This window comes from Manis javanica, chromosome 6 (genome assembly GCF_040802235.1).
Source record: "Manis javanica isolate MJ-LG chromosome 6, MJ_LKY, whole genome shotgun sequence".
In the NCBI taxonomy this organism is placed as follows: domain Eukaryota; kingdom Metazoa; phylum Chordata; class Mammalia; order Pholidota; family Manidae; genus Manis; species Manis javanica.
Window position 1 is genome coordinate 119,185,662 of NC_133161.1, and position 20,680 is coordinate 119,206,341.

General features: G+C 35.1%; 1 protein-coding gene across 7 annotated transcripts in view; it reads right to left on the reverse strand.

The window, feature by feature from the left end:
- The window catches only part of DYNC2H1 (dynein cytoplasmic 2 heavy chain 1), a 347,628-nt gene that overhangs the window by 320,727 nt on the left and 6,221 nt on the right, over positions 1-20,680 (reverse strand). For all 7 annotated transcript variants that reach the window (XM_073239362.1, XM_073239361.1, XM_073239364.1 and 4 more), the window contains exons 2-11: positions 11,641-11,811; positions 10,952-11,087; positions 9,256-9,374; positions 8,100-8,244; positions 7,161-7,393; positions 2,217-2,351; positions 2,001-2,114; positions 1,779-1,890; positions 1,316-1,440; positions 15-190 (exon numbers count right to left, since the gene is read on the reverse strand). In XM_073239362.1, coding sequence (XP_073095463.1) covers positions 15-190; positions 1,316-1,440; positions 1,779-1,890; positions 2,001-2,114; positions 2,217-2,351; positions 7,161-7,393; positions 8,100-8,244; positions 9,256-9,374; positions 10,952-11,087; positions 11,641-11,811 — 1,466 coding nt within the window. The remainder of the gene's footprint in view (positions 1-14; positions 191-1,315; positions 1,441-1,778; positions 1,891-2,000; positions 2,115-2,216; positions 2,352-7,160; positions 7,394-8,099; positions 8,245-9,255; positions 9,375-10,951; positions 11,088-11,640; positions 11,812-20,680) is intronic.

The following is a 20,680-nucleotide window of genomic DNA, read 5'->3' on the forward strand; positions in this document are numbered from 1 at the left end:
ATATTTATACTCACCACAAACCAGATCTCGAATCAGACAAACCAGATTGAATATCCCTAGACCAATCATCAAATTGTTCTTGTTCATATAGTTTAAATTGGTCCAAGATATCTTCAGCACTTCGATGGAAAGATCGAAATCCTGACAGGTCAGATAAAAGAGCCTCTGCAATCTTGATTGAATCATCCACCTTCAAAAGCCAAATTACAAGAATATTTATTTAAATTCTAACAAAGCTAGCATAAAATGAGCCCCCTTCCCTGATCTGTGATTCAGAAATTATTTTCCCATTCATCTATAGAGAAATAGAAGATGTAGTAGTGAATATAAGAATATCAACTTCTACTCTTCTTCTGAATTATACAACTCCAGAAAAGCAAAACACAGAGGATAATGCATACAAGGCATAATTTGAAGGATAACGTAAAAGAATTCAGGTGAAACTCCAAGAATTCAGCAACACTCCTAAATATGCTAAGCAATAAGCAATATTATGGGCTCTTTGCTATCTGCTCTGGTTAGTAGCTCAAACAATTTGGTCAATTTGAATGGCAACTAAAGAAGAGAAATGCCTTTCCTCCACAACTGTACAAAGAACACTGTAGTACCTTGGAAAACTAACTGACAAAATTAGGCAGAATATTCCAGAAAATAAAATATCAAAAATACAAACTTGAGTAAGCAAAAACTCTTAATTTGCTCACTCTTAATCACAGATTATAACTAATTAGTATTTATTATGAGTTGAATGCAAGACATTGTACCACATACTATTTAGTAAGTACATAAGATTCTTCGATCAATTTTGTTAATATTAAAATATTAAAATAACAGTCCTTGAAATCTATAAACTGCTGCCACTACTGTAGACAATGCTATAATTATCTTTCACCTTTCCTTTAACTTCTTTTTAACCTAGGATGATTTACTCATATAAACATACTTGCAGATAGACTTTGCAACTATTAAAATTTTACCATGATACATTTCAAAGAATTAAAAATGGTATATTGAAAGAATTTTTGTAATTCCTGTAAAGAATGTTTTCCTCTTGAATATTCTTTAAGGCAGCACTTGCCAAAAATAACTACAATTGGAATAGTAAATGGTTTAATAATTACCCCATACAAGGAATAGAACCACTAGAACTTCTCTGTACACTTTTTCAGAGTTCTATATTTCACATGAAAATCAGACAGATATGCCAAGGAAAACAATGTTTTTTTAATGTCTTCCCTACAGTTGTAGAGTGACTTCTAAATTAATTTAGCATATTTTACAATTAGTATTTTACAACTTTTATCAACACAAATACCTTCAATTCCAACTGGCGAACCCAAACTATATTATTGACAACTTCTGAAAGGTTTTTTCCAGAAAGTGGTCCAGATGCATCACCAGGAATTCCTCTGCATCGATTCTCAAAATCTAATTGAAAATCTATAAAATTTAAGTTAAATAAATGATTACATACATTCAGCAAAGTTTTCCTAAATGCCTTCCATGTACCAAGTACTATGTAAAATGTTGTAGGTAGAAAAACAGTAAGTGTTGGTCTTTTACCCTTAGGGACCTTACCATGTGTTGAGTGAGACAGATAAAGAAAATAATTGGTTAATTCCAAAAAAAATCTGTCATTTATAGTAGAAATGACAAATTAATTTCCAGTATATAGATGTTATAAAATATAGTCTTAATCCTAAATGGTGTACAACAAAGAAAAAAGTAACCTATATATTTTCTCAAGTAAAACACTATAACCTCAGATAAACCTTTACCTTGAACTGAGTCCACAAGTCTTGCCAGTAAAGTTTCTCTTTCTAACATCAATTCTTTGCTTATAGTAGGACGCTTCACCAACTCTTTATATTTCAGAAATGCTTGAAGAAGCTAATATGAAATAAAATAAGTATATGTTCATCCCAAATAACTCAGTAAATACATATAATTTCCTAAAATAGCTTAAAGAAATATTAAAAGTGAATATTTCAATATTTTACCTGCTGTGGACTATCTCGAATTTCTGAAATATAATTTTTCAATTTTCCAGCTATTGTTTGTTCTGCAGGTGCCATGATTTTTTCATACTGAGACATTGCAGCTTTCCATAAAGGCTACAGAAATTAACAATATTGTTAGACTTCAACATTTTAAAAATCTGCCTTCTAAAAGAATACAAATAAGAAATTATATAGACAAACAGTTATATATTCAACCTCAGTATATGGATTATACTGCACCGGATTCAGACCAGTAAAAGGTTCAAACACTCGAGGTAGGCATGTGATCTTCTCTTCACTGGCAGGTAAAAAATAGAGAAGCTTCTCATGAATTGTTCTAACAGCCAAGACCTAAAACAAAATATTAAAACAAACTCATTTAAATTAATAAATCTGCTCAAACAGGTCTAAAATCTAAAGATACCAGACAAGAATTTCTTTAAGCTAGGTTCTCTGAAATAACAATAAAAAACTGAAACTATAATCTTGAGAATTATTACTCATCGATAATCAAAGTGATGCACAAAGACAACTCTATCATCACACTATTATTAAACAGTGTGCTCAAATACAGTGAAAATATATAAAACCTAAATATTTTTAAACTGTTTAAAGTTCAAGTTTTAGGGTCTCCTCCTTAATATAGTAAAAACTCCTGATTTTCATTATTCTGCATGAAATTGTACTTCTAATAATGAAATGATATGTTAACAATCCTATTATGTGTAATTTACACAACAGCTGGAAAACAATTATTGTATTTGTATTAAAATTTCCATCAACAATCAAAAGGTAATCAAAAAAGTTAAATAAAAACACTGTCATCTTCCATTGGAATTGGAAATATTAGAGCAAACTCATGATGTTTTCTCACTAAAACTAAAACAACCAAAAAATCACTGTCTACTGAGAAGGCCTAAAAGCATGAACTTAGTAACATTCAGCACTTCCCAAATCAGATTATTTCTAAGTACCATTTTCTACTAAAAAGAAGTATGCTCTTTGAAGAAATGACTAATTATGGGTATGAGACAGAATATGTACAAGAAGGGCTGGTACATGTTTGAGGGCTTGAAAGTAAGAAAGGAATCCAAGAAATACTAGATTCATGTCAAAATGACACAAGGAACAACTTAAAGGGGCACTCACTGTCCAAAGATAAAACAATTTGAGTATATAATAATTACAATAAATAGAAAAATATAAAAACTTGTGGGTTCATCATGACACTACTAAAAAACATTTATTGATTGTCTGTGGAACCTACTATGATACTAACTTATTGTTCATTACTCTAAAAAGTGATAAATAAAAGGAAAGAAGTAATTATCTATACTGCCATTCCTGTATAAACTATATTTCAGAACAACTAAGAAATTGATGGAGAAAAGTTATTTCATCATCATTAATAAATGCAGAAAGAATAGAATGAAAAAATCACCATTTTGCAACTCCTCATGATCATCAACAGCTGCTAAAATCATTAAGAAAAATGTGACAAAGAGCATTATAATAGGTCAATAGCCCAATTATACCTAAACCCACAGATAAAACTTAACTCACTGAAAGTGAAAAAACAGACGCTACATGCCTCCTAATGGAATGTGTAAGAACTATATAGCAGCACCTGTGAAGCAACCTGATTCAAGTAAACTAACAACACAAAAAGTTTTGAAGTAAGGAAAATTGAACATTGGCTAGATATAAAATGATATGGAATTACTGTCATTTTGTTGAGTGCGATAGAGGTATTGCGACTATGTTTTAAGGGTGAAAGTATGATTTCTTGGATTGGCTTTAAAAAAACTCCAGCAAAAAAAAGGAAGACAGAGGAAACAAAGATGGAACAACTGAATAAAGTCAGCGGCTGTTGAACAGTAGACTGAGAGACACTAGAAGTGACTGGTGGGTTACCAGCAGGGAAGGGTTGGGGTGGGTGGGTGGAGTAGGTGAGGGGGATAATGAGGCATGAAATTTCAGTCATAATATAAGTCGGTCATGGGATGGAAATGCAGCATAGAGAATATAGTCAATGGTTCTGTAACATCTATGTTGACAGACAGTAACTGCACTAGTTGGGGTGAGGATTTAATAACATGTGCATCTGTTGAACCACTGTGATGTATACTTGAAACCAAAATAATATTGTGTATCAACTATACTTCAATAAAAAAAAGTAAGTCAATGGCTGTTGAAGTTGAGTGACAGATACATTGGCATTCAGTGCACTATTTTATTTCATAATGAAAAAGTTTAAAAACAAAACAAAGCAAAATTCCCATAGAACTGTGGCTCCCCTATCACACAGGGGAAAAATCAGCATTGTAGTCTTTGCATACTCTCATTCTGTCTATCCCTTCAGGCTAAATATGTAAGTTCTACACTGAAACTTGTAACTTGTATGAATTAAGTAGCTGTTTCAAATGCTTCCACTGTGTACTCCCTAAAAAGCTGTTTCCGCTTAAAAACAATTTCAACAACCAAGAGAATATCTGAGAGTTTCCACATATGGATAAGTGGGTTATCTTTTTAAAAATAAAGAACGAAATACAAGTTCACAACTTAAAAGTGCACGGTTATAGTATAGAACCAAAGGAAAAAGAGGAGTCTTCATGCCCAATGGGCAACTGACCTTGTACCAGATGATGGCCATCAACTGTTCCACACAGACTTTAACTCTTATTCTCTCCCAGAAGTATAAATGCTGTCTATCAGATATGTAGTACTTATTATAGGCATACCTCATTATACTGTGCTTCGCTTTACTGGGCTTCGCACACTGCATTTTTTACAAATCGCAGGATTGTGGCAACCTGCATAAAGTCTATTGGTGCCATTTTCCCAACAGCATTTGCTCACTTTATGTCTCTGTAGAACATTTTGGTAATTCTCCCAATATTTTATACTTTTTCATTATTTTTTACAGTGATCTGTGATCAGTGATCCTTGGTGTTACTAGGGATGTTTTGGGGTGCCATGAACAATGCCCATACAAGGCAGCAAACTTAACACACGTGTGTGTTCTGAGTGCTCCACTAACCAGCCATTCCCCCATCTCTCTCCCTCTCCTGGGGCCTCCCTATCCCCTAAGACACAACGATATTTAAATTAGGCCAAGTAATAACCCAACAGTGGCCTCTAAGTAGTCAAGTGAAGAGTTGCATGTCTTGCACTTTAAATCGCAAGCTAGAAACAATTAAGCTTAGTGAGGAAAGCATGCCAAAAGCAGAGACAGGCTGAAGCTAGGCCTGTTGTGCCAAGCAGCCAGCCAAGTTATGGACACAAAGAAAAGTTCTTAGAGAAAATTTTAACTGCTACTCCAGTGAACACACGTATGATAAGAGAAACGGCCTTGTTGTTGATATGGAGAAAGCTTTAGTGGTCTGGATAGATCAAATCAGCCACAACATTCCCCTAAACCAAAGCCCACTCCAAAGCAAGGCTGGCCCTAACTCTCTTCAATTATATGAAGGCTGTGTGAGATAAGTGAGGAAGTGGCAGAAGGAAAGTTTGAAGCTAGCAGAGTTAAATTCATGAGGTTTAAGGAAGGAAGCCCTCTCCATAACAGGGAAATGCAATGTGAAGCAGCAAATGGTGATGTAAAAGCTGTAGCAAGTTATCCAGAAAATCTAGCTAAAATAATTCATGAGGGTGGATACACTAAACAGATTTTCAGTGTAGACAAAACAGCCTTCTGTTGGATGATGATGCCATCTAGGACTCTCAGAAGTCAATCACTGGCTTCAAAGCTTAAATGGACAGACTGACTCTTTTTTAGGGACTAATGCAGCTGGTGATTTTAAAGTGAAACCAATGCTCACAGACCATTCCAAAAATCCCAGGACTCATAATTATGCTTAATCTACTCCTCTGCTTGTGCTCTATAAATGAAACAAATCAAGGAGGACAATACATTTGTTTACAACATGGTTTACTGAATATTTTAAGACCACTACTGAGACCTACTGCTCAAAAACAAAATTCCTTTCAAAATATCACTGCTCTTTGACAATGAGCCTGGTTACCCAAGAGCTCAGATGGAGATGTATGAGATTAATGTTGTGTTCATGCCTGCTAACACAGGGATCCATGCAGCCTGTGGATCAAGGAGTAATTCCAACTTTCAAGCCTTATTATTTAGGAAATGCATTTCAAAAGGCTACAGCTGCCATTGACAATGAGTCCTCTGATAAATTCGTGCAAAGTAAATTGAAAACCTTCTCAAAGTGATTCACCATTCTAGATGCCATTAAGAACATTCATAATTCCTGGGAAGAAGTAAAATAGGAACTTTAACAGGAGTTTGGAAGAAATTGATTCCCATCCTCATAGATGACGTAGAGGGTTTCAAGACTTCAGTGGAAGAAATAACTGCACATGTGGTGGAAACAGCAGGATAACTAGAATTAGAAGTGGAACTTGAAGTTGTGACTGAATTGCTGCAATTTCATGATTAAACTTGAATGGATGAGGAGTTGCCTCTTATGAATGAGCAAAGAAAGTAGTATCTTGGGATGGAATCTACTCCTGGTGAAGACACCATGAAGAATGTTGAAATGACAACCAAGGATTTAGGATATTACCTAACCATAGTAGATAAAGCAGTGGCAAGGTATCAGAGGACTGACTTCAATTTTGAAAGAAGTTCTACTGTGCATAAAATGCTATCAAACAGAATCACAAGCTACAGAAAAATTGAACATGAAATGAGAAGTCAATTGATATGGGAAACTTCATTATCATCTCTTTTAAAGAAATTGCCACAGCCCCTCCAATCTTCGGCAAGCAACTACCACCCTGATCCTACAGCAGCCATCGACATCAAAGCAAGACTCTCAAAGATTACAGCTTGTTGGAGGTTTAGATGGCTAACATTTTTTAGCAATGAAGTATTTTTTAATTAAGGCATGTACACTGTATATTTAGACAAAATGCTATTGCACATTGATATACAATAGCTTAAACATAAATTTTATATGTTCTAGTGGGAACCCAAAAAATTAACTTGATTTGCTTTATCATGATATTTGCTTTATTATAGTTGTCTGGAACCACACCTGCAGTTTTTCCCAGTATTGCCTGGAATTAAAAAATACATTCACAAACAAATGAGGATCTACTTCACACTTTAAGACAAAGATCCAAATCGTCAAATGATACCTCTTCAAGGCGTCCGCGAAGTTTGTCAAGTGTTTCTGGGACATATTTTTCATTTTTCCATGGATGAGGAACATAGCGCTGCCACACCTGACCGGTCAGGTGATTACAGGCGGTCACCCACTGTTCACAAACAGAAATACCGGCTCTCAGATTTTCTTTCACAAGATAATAAGGATCTTCCCATAGGTTCAAAGTTCCTAACTTTTTCTGAACAAATCTTCCAAACGAACCACCTAGTAAAACATAGAGCACACTTTTTAATGAGGGGCAAGGTCTTTTTATCACATAATTACAGAATACATGCTTATGACAAAATTTTAAATTAAAGATCTATGAAATATCACATGCACATTTTATCCTAGTACTGTCAATAACAAATATTTTTCAAAAACACACATGCACGCACACATTTGTATTTTTCAATATATCATACATCTTTCAAGTGTAGAAATACATATACTTTTTTTAAAGGGTGCAGTGCCTATTATATGAATGTAGCATTATATAACCAATTCTCAATTGCTTATATTACAAACTATGCCACCTTAAATATCCTTGTACATGTCTTTATATACTTATCTAATATTTTCTTAGGATAACAAAAAGGCCATTTCTGGATCAAAATGTATTTATACTTTTACTATCAACAGATAAGCCAATATATATTAAAGAACTTTACAGTTCATTACAGAATGAAGCCTAAATTAATATACATAAAGGGACTAAAAAAATCTATGTAAATTTCGTTGTTAGTGGTCAAAAAATTTGAGACATGTAATTTAAATTCACTATATATAAGTATTAAATAATCCTACATGATTTTCTTTAAAAGTTACTTTAAGCAAGAACTATTATATTAAAGGGCATTTTAAGTGAGGACTTCAAGGAAAAACCACAAAACAGTCTTCCAAAATCTCAAGTTGTTTTCTTTACTAGTACCTATGATATCTAAGAGATGTAACATTCGTGACTCGGGATAATGATCATGCTCTGTTTGTCTCCACACATCATTTACAACATCCCGAGTAGTCTCCACCAAGTCAGCCACTTCCACTAAGGACAGACCATCCAAGTTATGAAACTCCTAAAATCAAAAATGCATTCATTTTTAAACATAATCGTATTTGTACCATGGGCAATATAGTCCAAATGTTCTCATGCTTTTTCAACAATTACAACTCTAATATCTGCTATATTAATTATCCTCCCTTTTCTACCAGATGATATAGTACTTTTTTATGCAAATACCCTGTAAGTTCCTTCACATACATAAATTTCATGAACGTCAAAAGAAAAAACAAGAATTACAAAAAATCTACTCATTTACGTTTACCCTTGGCCTGATTTTCTTTAAATTTGGATTCATTTCTTTTATTTACCCAAAAGAGGTAGCCTTATGGCCATATATAGATCACCTATTATAATTCACATACCTTTATTAATTCATTTAATGTGTTGCATGATGTTACTAATAATACAATCATAGTACAAGGTTTATTATTCTACATTTCATCATTGTTACAAAAAAATTAAAAACCATTTCAAACCTTTCATTAAAACGATATTATTGAAATAATATTAGGAATGGATAGAAAATTACTATATACTTATTTTGAAAAGAATAGACTTTTTTGTAGCCATATTTAAGATGGTCACTTATTCAACCTCTTGGTAGATACATCAAGGAATACTCAATCAAATAAGTATAAAACTAAGAGTTTTTAATACTTCAGTTACTTCGAAATGCTAATTTGAATAAAGTGAACATTGTTTCAGAGAAACATATTATTTCCCTATGGATAAACCTATTAGTGTATTAGGTTTCTGCTTTTCTCTACCTACCTGCAGAAACGTAATTATGTTTTAAAGAAAAATATTTGCTAGATATTAGAACTTAACTGTTTCAAAAGTTTGGATTTTTAAGTTGCAGTCATGTTAAATACACATCTTAAGTAAACCCTGCTACATTTGAAGGATATATTTTGTTCACAACCATCAAGTAATGATTTTAAAACAGAGGTAAATCTAGTGAAAGTTGAATCCCAAAGTACTTTTATCAAAAGCTATGATAAATAACTATGTATGAATCACATACTCTTGCAATTATTTCAAATAATTCCTTGAAATAGCAGGCTCTTTCTTTATTAATCTGTTTATTTCCATGATGAGTTTGTTCTATCCAAAACTGGAATTCATCACTTGGTGTAAGAATACCTGAAAAAATGAAAAGGAAAAAAGAAGCATCAGTTGAAAATGAAAAGCCAGAAAGTTATCTGGTTCATTCACAGATTTTAGGAACTTCCTGTACCATTGAAGATGTACAGAAAATAAGTTTTACAATTTCTATCAACAGAAAGTTCTTACTTAAATCCACTAGAAACAATAACAGCACCAAATTTATACTTCACCTCAAGTATGTAGCTGAGTATGATTCCTATATGCTTTTGTAAACCACTCATATCTACACTGGCAGTCTGCATGGTGTATCTGTGAGTTGGCTTCTCTAACATAACACTTTCCTAAACCTAATTCTAATACCATTCATACTGAATATCATCCAAATTGGAAATGATTATAATCTAATCAATAAATGCTTACAATATCATTTAAAACCATAAGCAAATTAAAGTCATCTTACTTTTAAATTTGCTTTTATATTTCCCAATGACCTGGACATCTCTAGTTGCCAAATTACATGTTGGAAATAAATGTACTATTCTTTCTGGGTTTATGGATTCAAAAAGCATCTAATTTACTATTCTAGCAAAATATAAAACTGTATCCAATATTATAAAATAATGACTTAGGTATGTCATACATTTCACATAAATTGTTTGTATAAATAGTAATTCATCTATAGCCACAGTAAAATTACAGTCAATTTTGGATAAAATATATTTTAAAATAAGAGTCAATGGCCTATAATCTTTACAAAGTATACAACTAGGTTCACTCCTCATTATTCATGGATTTTAGATTTACAAATTCACCTACTTACTAACATTTATTTGTAACCTAAAATCTGTATTTGCAATGCTTTCGTGGTCATTCACAGATGTGCATAGAGCAGTGAAACCTTTGAGTCGCCCTACATATATGTTCCCCCCTAATGGTGAACAAAGCAACATTGCCTTCTTGCTTCCTGATCCTACTGAAAACAAATGTCCTTTTTTGTAGTCTATTTGGTTCCAGGTTTTTCACATTTTTGTGCTTTTTGTTGATTATTTCCCTGTTTAAAATGGCCCCCAAGTATAGCGTTGAAGTGCTACCTAGTATTCCTAAGCATAGATCACTGTGATGTGACTTACTGAAATATACATGTTAGATAAGCTCCATTCAGACGTGCTATTGATCATGAGGTGAGGTCAATGTTACTTAATCAATATATATAAAATAAAGTGTCTTAAAACAGAAACACACATAAAACAAGGTTATGTTTGAGCAGCTGATGAAAATATTATGACCAGAGGCTCACAGGAACCTAATCCCATATTTCCCCTAGAAGCAGTGATTCAGTATTTGTTAATCCAATGTCCACAGTGACTTTATAGAACATAACTGATACAAATAATGAGAAACAACTGTATTTTCTATTTCCATGAATTGCACATAGTTAAAGATTACATTTTCCTCTTCTCCAAATCTATATAAATATATTCATTTAAAAGAAGCTCAGGCTCAGAGAACAACCTAAAGTATGGGAAAAAAATCTATGAATAAATATATTAATTTACTAATGTACTAAGAAGTAAGTCATTTTAACTTTCTTTTACTAAATTATGGCTATATACCTCGTGTGTCATCTTCCTTAAATTTCAATTTTGTTAAGTTAGTGTCTGATCTCCGTAGAACTATACCCAACCCAGCTTCTAGTTCAGTCAAAAGATTCTGAAGTTTGGGATCAAAGTTTCTGCTCCATTCCTGATCCTAAATAAAAACAGAACAAACATTGATCAAAAGCTTGCCAATCACAGTGACTACAATGGGGTGTGAGGGGAATGGGAGGGACTTGATAATATGGGTCAAAGATGTAACCACAATGTTGCTCATGTGAAACCTTCATAAAATTGTATATCAATGATAACTTACTAAAAAAAAAAGCTTGCCAGCCAATCAAATTGGCTTCCTAAAACAGTGTCAAGAACTAAATCCTATGTGCCCATTTCACTTAACACTACCTCCATCTCAGAAGGGAGAAAAAGAAAGTCCTCCCAATTGTTAAAATTTTATAAAGATCATTTACTACAGCAATGTAACAGCTGATGTGGATTCCATTTTATAATTCTCTCCACTTTCTGTGTTTGTCAACAAAGCCTACAGTAACATTTTTTAAAGTTTCTAAGAGATTTTAATTAAAAACTAAAACACTAGTGATATTAACAGTAATAAAATAACATTGATGTTTGTATTTACAAAAACATTTAAACAAATATCTAGGTTAAAAAAAATAAACAATGACCATACAGCTACTTTAACTCACCTTTAACAGCACTGGTGCAAATACTTGCCGTACTGCTTGGTAAAGGGAATTTATAGGTGATTCCAACATAGATGACACAAGAATATTATTATGCAGATTCTGATCGGTAATTACTTCAGGTCGCAGCTTGAAAAACACCAGCACTTTGTCTTTTGTGTCAGCAAAATCAATCTAAAGTGACAAATAAATGATGTTTAATACCATCTTCATAAAAGTTAATATTTGAAATAAACGTTTCCCTAAGATGTATCATTGTAATGTTATCCTTTGGAAAAAAATAGTTGCCTTAAAAATATAAGATATTACAAACAACCTATCCCTGTTCTTAAGAATACTTGTGTTTTAAAATATATCCCGACTTATATGTGATTATATCATGAAGCTACTTTGATAAGTGATTTACAAACAGAAAGCACTATATAAATACTGTTGAAACATACTGCTAACTACTCCATTCCAGCCAGATTTAGTAATAACTCAGATCAAAGATGTTGCCCCAGGTACACATTGATGAGTACTATACTCCTCTCTACTCCAAAAAGCCTATGATAAGGATGTAATTACTCTCTTACCTCAAACTAACATTTTTAAATATGCTTCTTAAATTGTATATAAATTTAAAACGACCAAAACAGTCTTAGATTGATGATCTCCTAAATTATCCTAATTGAATCAAAAATTTTTCCTTAAAGTATTTGACCATCAAATGTTTTATTAAAGTCATATAACTAGGTTATTTAAAACTGGAACAGCATGAGCTAAACTGGAATTCACTAAAGCAGCCATGTTTAAAATAGGTCACTTCATAGCTGAAAAGCATACTGCCCAAAACAAGTTTCTGTATTACATACACATTTTCACAGTTATTTTTCCAGGAGAGAAGTCTGTGAATTAAAAGGCTTTCAAATAAGTTAACTTATATACATGAAAAACACCTTATAGATGAGTGACTATTCATGCTACTTTTCTTTTACCCAATCATATTTTTTAGCCATTGGGAATTTACTAGATGTTGCTGATTCTCAAACTCACATTTTCACACATTAGAATTGCACTGCTAGTATGATCATTTTATTCCAATTATAGGCAAGAATAACAAGCTGCAGATGTGCAGATTTGAAAAATTCACTCTTTAATCATTAAATAGTACATACCCTTGTACTTTCCTCCTCCCACATATCTGAAAAGAAAATTCAGAAAATTTTATTATCCTATTGGAAAACAGCAACTAGTCACTGGCCAAGTCTCCCTGGGGCATCACTCAGGACAATGAGTCTTGTCCTAGCCAGTCAGAGTTAAAGCAAAGAATCAGTTGGCAACAGTTGCTCATCATTTCTTGAAAAAAGGAATACTGATATTCAGCACTCCTATCTGCCAGTCCTAAGGGTTTTCCTATCATTGGCAACTACTATTTCCTTAACTCATCATAATTTGGTAACTATTAATTCAAGGCATACAGCTGTTCTTTTGGGGATTGTAAAACACCTCTACCACCTAAAGGGATTGATCAGGGATCAGCATACTACAACCTGTTGCCTTATTTTTTACAGTCCACAAGCTAATTTACACATTTTTAAATAAAAAGAATATTTCATAACACATGAAAATTATTTGAAATTCAAATATCAGTCTCTATAAACAAATTTTTATTAGAATGCAGCCATATTCATTCACAGTACAATAGCAAAGCTGTAGTTATGACAGAGACCTTATGGGCTAAAAAGCCTAAAAGAGTTAAAATCTGGTCTATTATAGAAAGTTTGCCAACCTCTATTCTAAAGCATAAATCAGATCACATTTCTCTCTTGCTTAAGATTATCAGTGACTTTCTATTTCACTCTAATCGGTATACAAAGTCCTAAATGATCAACCCATGCTAGTCTTCTACACTCTCTGGTCATTATTAAACTTTAGCAGTCACCCTGTATTGTTATTGCCAGCCCCTTGAAACCAAAGTAAGACCCAGCTCAGGGACTTGTCCTTATCATTTGTCCTTATCATTTCTTTTGCTTAGAACATTAGTCTCCTAAATCTTATGTCTACCTACAACTCATCTTTCAAATCTCACTTCAAAGGTTACTAATCCAGGCAGGTATTCCCTCCCACTCTGTTTTAATGCAGTTCCCTACCCCACCTCCATCACTACTTTACCAGTAGTCTATTTCTATCTTAACAGCACTTCGCAATACCCAAAATTACATTACATCATCCATCTGTATTCATGTGTTTAGCCTATCGTTGTCCACTTGAATGTTACTCCTTGAAGACAAACTATGATGTGTTCATGACTATCCCCAACACCTAGGGCAGCGTCAGACCACTGTAAGTACTCAATAAATATTATTTAACTGAACTAGTGGTTTCCAAAGGGGAGGGAAGCCGGAGGACGGGTGGGGAGGGAGGGAGAAGGGGACGGAAGGGTATCATATTTAGTACACATGGTGTGGGGGATCACGGGGAGAACAGTATATCACAGAGAAGGGACATAGTGGATCTCTGACAACTTGCTGCACTGATGGACAGTGACTGCACTGGGGTTTGGGTGGGGACTTGATGATGTGCGTGAATGTAGTAACCACATTGTTTTTTCATGTGAAACCTTCATAAGAGTGTATATCAATTATACCTTAATAAAATTTTTTTAATAATAAAAATATTTATTAACTTATGAAACCATGCTGACTCTCAGACATTCAAAGTATAATTTAAAATGTACAAAACTGTTTTCAAATACGACTAAAAAATCTGTAGTGTGGTGTATCACTAAACATAAAATATATTCTTGGACTATACTAGTAATCGCACTAACTAAATCAGAGGTTAAATTTTCAATACCCAACCCAAGATACATTTTCACAAATCCAAACCTCTCATCATCTTGTTTTCCCATTACACTCTACCTAAACTTTCAGTGGCTATTCCAGCAATCAGACAAGAAAAATAAAAGACATCCAAATTGGTAAGGAAGAAGTTAAACTGTCACTATTTGTGGATAACATGATACTGTAAATAGAAAACCCTAAAGATTCCACCAAAAAACTATTACATCTAATAAATGAATTCAGTAAAATTGCAGGATACAAAATTAATATATAGAAATCTGCTGCATTTTAATATGCAAACAATGAACTAGCAGAAAGAGATATTATGAAAACAATCCCATTTAAAAATGCATCAAAGATGGGATTAAAGACGGCAGCGTGAGAGAAGAGACAGAGGCTTCCTCCTAAAACTGGATACAATTAGAAAATTTAATTGGCACAACTAATCCTGAGAGAGCAGCAGGAAAGAGGACGGCGTCAGACTGCACACACCTGGAGAAAAGAGCAGACCTCAGTGAACGGGGTAATGTACCAGAGCTGTGGCTCCGTGGGACCCGAGCCCCTCCCCCACCCCAGCTCACCAGCGGGAGGAAGACAAACAGAGCAGGGAGGGACTGGAAGGCTTGGGACTGCTGAATACCTAACTCCTGAGATCTGCGCTGGGAGCACAAACCTACATTTCATGGTGCTTTCATGAGACTCGCGTGACTACTGGGTTGGAAAGTTAATACAGGCAGAGTTCCTGGGGAGACTGGGATTCGGCAGCTTGTGGAAAGCAGGGATCCATATCCAGATGTACTGGGACAAAAACATACCTGTGACCAGCCCAATGGCTCAGGCAGTAGAGATAGGCACAGCAGCCAGGAGGCAGGGAACAGCTCTTTCCTCCCCCCCTAGGTACCAGTACCGCTCCCCTGCCACCCCCGACATTGCTTCAGGGGCTGAGCAGCGCCAGAATAGAGCTTCTGGACACTAGAGGGCATCATATACAAACATGAAATGCCAAAGGAACCTTGTACAGAGTAAAATTATTAATACAACTCCCGAGAAAGATTTTAATGATACAGACCTCATGACTCTTCCTGAAAAGGAGTTCAAAATAAAAATCATCAACATTCTAAGGGAGGTACAGAAAGACATCCAAGAACTCAGGGATGAATTCAGGTCAGAGATCCAATCATTAAAGAGCACGATGGAGGGTATTAAAAGAAGGTTGGATACAGTGGAGAAGACCATAAATGAAATAGAAACTACAGAAGAGGAATACAAAGAAGCTGAGGCACAGAGAGAAAAAAGGATCTCTAAAAATGAAAGAATATTGAGAGAACTGGGTGACCAATCCAAGCGGAACAACATTTGCATTATAGGGATACCAGAAGGAGAGAGAAAGGGATAGAAAGTGTCTTTGAGGAGATAGTTGCTGAAAACTTCCCCAATCTGGGGAAGGAGATAGTCTCTCAGGCCATGGAGATCCACAGATCTCCCAACACAAGGGACCCAAGGAAGACAACAGCAAGACACACAGTAATTAAAATGGGAAAGATCAAGGATAAGGACAGACTGTTAAAAGCATCCAGAGGCAGAAATAAGATCACATACAAAGGAAAGCCCATCAGGCTAACATCAGACTTCTCAGCAGAAACCTTACAGGCCAGAAGGGAGTGGCATGATGTATTTAATGCCATGAAGCAGAAGGGCCTGGAACCAAGATTACTTTATCCGGCAAGATTATCATTTAAATTTGAAGGAGGGATTAAACAATTTCCAGATAAGCAAAAGCTGAGGGAGTTTACCTCCCACAAACCATCTCTGCAGTCTATTTTGGAGGGACTGCAATTGATGGAAGTGTTCCTCGGGTTGGATAGCTGTCACCAGAGGTAGTGAACCATGGTAGGGAGGGTGGAGCAGCTGATTGTGAGGCAAATGCAAAATTAAATTGACTATCGCCAAAGTCAATCAAGGGATAGACAAAAAGTGCATAATTTGATACCTAATATATAAAGAATGAAGGAGGAAGAAAAAGGAGGAGAAATAGAAAAGAACCTTTAGATTGTGTTTGTAACAGCATACTAAGTGAGTTAAGTTAGACTCTTAGGTAGTAAGGAAAGTAACCTGGGACCTTTGGTAATCACAAATCTAAAGCCTGAAATAGCAATAAGTACATACCTATCGATAATCACCCTAAATGTAAATAGACTGAATGCACCAATCAAAAGACATACAGTCACTGAATGGATAAAAAAACAAGACCCATCTATATGCTGTTTACAAGAGACTCACCTCAAACCCAAAGACATGCACAGACTAAAAGTCAAGGGATGGAAAAAGATCTTTCATGCAAACAATAGAGAGAAAAAAGCAGGTGTTGCAGTACTAGTATCAGACAAAATAGACTTCAAAACAAAGAAAGTAACAAGAGATAAAGAAGGACATTACATAATGATAAAGGGGTCAGTCCAACAAAAGGATATAACCATTATAAATATATATGCACCCAACACAGGAGCCCCAGCATACGTGAAACAAATACTAACAGAACTAAAGGAGGAAATAGAATGCAATGCATTCATTTTAGGAGACTTCAACACACCATTCACTCCAAAGGACAGATCCACTAGACAGAAAATAAGTAGACACAAACACACTGAACAACACACAAGAAAAGATGGACCTAATAGACATCTATAGAACTCCACATTCAAAAGCAACAGGATACACATTCTTCTCAAGTGAACATGGAACATTCTCCAGAACAGACCACACACTAGGCCACAAAAAGAGCCTCAGTAAATTCAAAAAGACTGATATTCTACCAACCAACTTTTCATACCACAAAGGTATAAAACTAGAAATAAATTGTACCAAGAAAGCAAAAAGGCTCACAAACACATGGAGGCTTAACAACACACTTCTAAATAGTCAATGGATCAACGACCAAATTAAAATGGAGACCCAGCAATACATGAAAATAAATGACAACAACAACACAAAGCCCCAACTTCTGTGGGACGCAGCAAAAGCAGTCTTAAGAGGAAAGTATACAGCAATCCAGGCATATTTAAAGAAGGAAGAACAAACCCAAATGAATAGTCTAACGTCACAATTATCAAATTGGAAAAAGAAGAACAAATGAGGCTAAATTCAGCAGAAGGAGGGACATAATAAAGATCAGAGAAGAAATGAACAAAATTGAGAAGAATAAAACAATAGAAAAAATAAATGAAACCAAGAGCTGGTTCTTTGAGAAAATAAACAAAATAGATAAGCCTCTAGCCAGACTTATTAAGAGAAAAAGACAATCAACACATATCAACAGAATCAGAAACGAGAAAGGAAAAATCACGATGGACCCCACAGAAATACAAAGAATTATTAGAGAATACTATGAAAACTTGTATGCTAACAAGCTGGAAAACCTAGAAGAAATGGACAACTTCCTAGAAAAATACAACCTTCCAAGACTGACCCAGAAAGAAACAGAAAATCTAAACAGACCAATCACCAGCAACAAAATTGAAGCAGTAATCAAAGAACCACCCAAGAACAAAACCCCCGGACCAGATGGATTTACTTTGGAATTTTATCAGACATACAGAGAAGACGTAATACCCATTCTCCTTAAAGTTTTCCAAAAAATAGAAGAGGAGGGAATACTTCCAAACTCATTCTATGAAGTCAACATCACCCTAATACCAAAACCAGGCAAAGACCCCACCAAAAAAGAAAACTACAGACCAATATTCCTGATGAACGTAGATGCAAAAATACTCAACAAAATATTAGCAAACCGAATTCAAAAATACATCAAAAGGATCATACACCATGACCAAGTGGGATTCATCTCAGGGATGCAAGGATGGTAGAACATTCGAAAATCCATCAACATCATCCACATCAACAAAAAGAAGGACAAAAACCACATGATCATCTCCATAAATGCTGAAAAAGCACTCAACAAAATTCAACATCCATTCATGATAAGAACTCTCAACAAAATGGGCATAGAGGGCAAGCACCTCAACATAATAAAGGCCATATATGATAAACACACAACTAATATCACACTGAGCAGCAAGAGGCTGAAGAAAGCTTTTCCTCTGAGATCGGGAACAAGACAGGGATGCCCACTCTTCCCACTGTTATTCAACATAGTACTGGACGTCCTAGCCATGGCAATTAGATAAAACAAAGAAATACAAGGAATCCAGATTGGTAAAGAAGAAGTTAAACTGTCACTATTTGCAGATGACATGATATTGTACATAAAAAAACCCTAAAGACTCCACTCCAAAACTACTAGAACTAGTATTGGAATTCAGCAAAGTTGCAGGATACAAAATTAACACACAGAAATCTGTAGCTTTCCTATACACCAACAATGAACTAATAGAAAGAGAAATCAGCAAAACAATTCCATTCACAATAGCATGAAAAAGAAAAAAATACCTAGGAATAAACCTAACTAAGGAAGTGAAAGACCTATACCCTGAAAACTACAAGACACTCTTAAGAGAAATTAAAGAGGACACTAACAAATGGAAACTCATCCCATGCTCTTGGGTAGGAAGAATTAATGTCATCAAAATGGCCATCCTCCCCAGAGCAATATACAGATTCGATACAATCCCTATCAAATTACCAACAGCATTCTTCAATGAACTGGACTAGTTCAAAAATTCATATGCAACCACCAAAGACCCCGTATAGCCCAAGCAATCCTGAGAAGGAAGAACAAAGTGGGGGAGATCTTGCTCCCCAACTTCAAGCTCTACTACAAAGCCACACAAGAACAGAGCCATAGACCAGTGGGACAGAATAGAGACTCCAAACATTAACCCAAACATTAACCCAAACATATATGGCCAATTAATATACGATAAAGGAGCCATGGACATACAATGAGGAAATGACAGTCACTTCAACAGATGGTGCTGGCAAAACTGGACAGCTACATGTAAGAGAATGAAACTGGATCACTGTCTAAGGCCATACACAAAAGTAAATTTGAAATGGATCAAAGACCTGAATGTAAGTCATGAAACCATAAAACTCTTAGAAAAAAACATAGGCAAAAATCTCTTAGACATAAACATGAGTGACCTCTTCTTGAACATATCTCCCCGGGCAAGGGAAACAAAAGCAAAAATGAACAAATGGGACTATATCAAGCTGAAAAGCTTCTGTACAGCAAAGGACACCATCAATAGAACAAAAAGGTATCCTACAGTATGGGAGAATATATTTGTAAATGGGAGAATAAATCCGATGAAGGGTTGACATCCAAAATATATAAAGAGCTCACACACCTCAACAAACAAAAAGCAAATAATCCAATTAAAAAATGGGCAGAGGAGCTGAATAGACAGTTCTCTAAAGAAGAAATTCAGATGGCCAACAGACACACGAAAAGATGCTCCACATCACTTGTCATCAGAGAAATTCAAATTAAAACCACAAGATATCACCTCACACCAGTAAGGATCGCCATCATCGAAAAGACAAACAACAAATGTTGGCGAGGTTGTGGAGAAAGGGGAACCCTCCTACACTGCTGGTGGGAATGTAAATTAGTTCAACCATTGTGGAAAGCAGTATGGAGGTTCCTCAAAATGCTCAAAATAGAAATACCATTTGACCCAGGAATTCCACTTCTAGGAACTTATCCTAAGAATGCAGCACTCCAGTTTGAAAAAGACAGATGCACACCTATGTTTATCGCTGCACTATTTACAATAGCCAAGATATGGTAGCAACCTAAATGTCCATCAGTAGATGAATGGATAAAGAAGATGTGGTACATATGCACAATGGAATATTACCCAGCCATAAGAAAAAAAACACATCCTACCATTTGCAACAACATGCATGGAGCTAGAGGGTATTATGCTCAGTGAAATAAGCCAGGCAGAGAAAGACAAGTACCAAATGATTTCACTCATATGTGGAGTATAAGAACAAAGGAAAACTGAATGAACTAAATAGCAGCAGAATCACAGAACCCAAGAATGGACTAATAGTTACCAAAGGGAAAGGGACTGAAGAGGATGGGTGCGAAGGGAGGGACAAGGGCGGGGAAAAAGAAAAGGGGCTTTACGATTAGCATGTATAGTGTGGGGGGGCGCATGGGGGAGGGCTATACAACACAGAGGAGACAAGTAGTGATTTTACAGGATCTTACTATGCTGATGGACAGTGACTGTGAAGGGGTATGTGCGGGG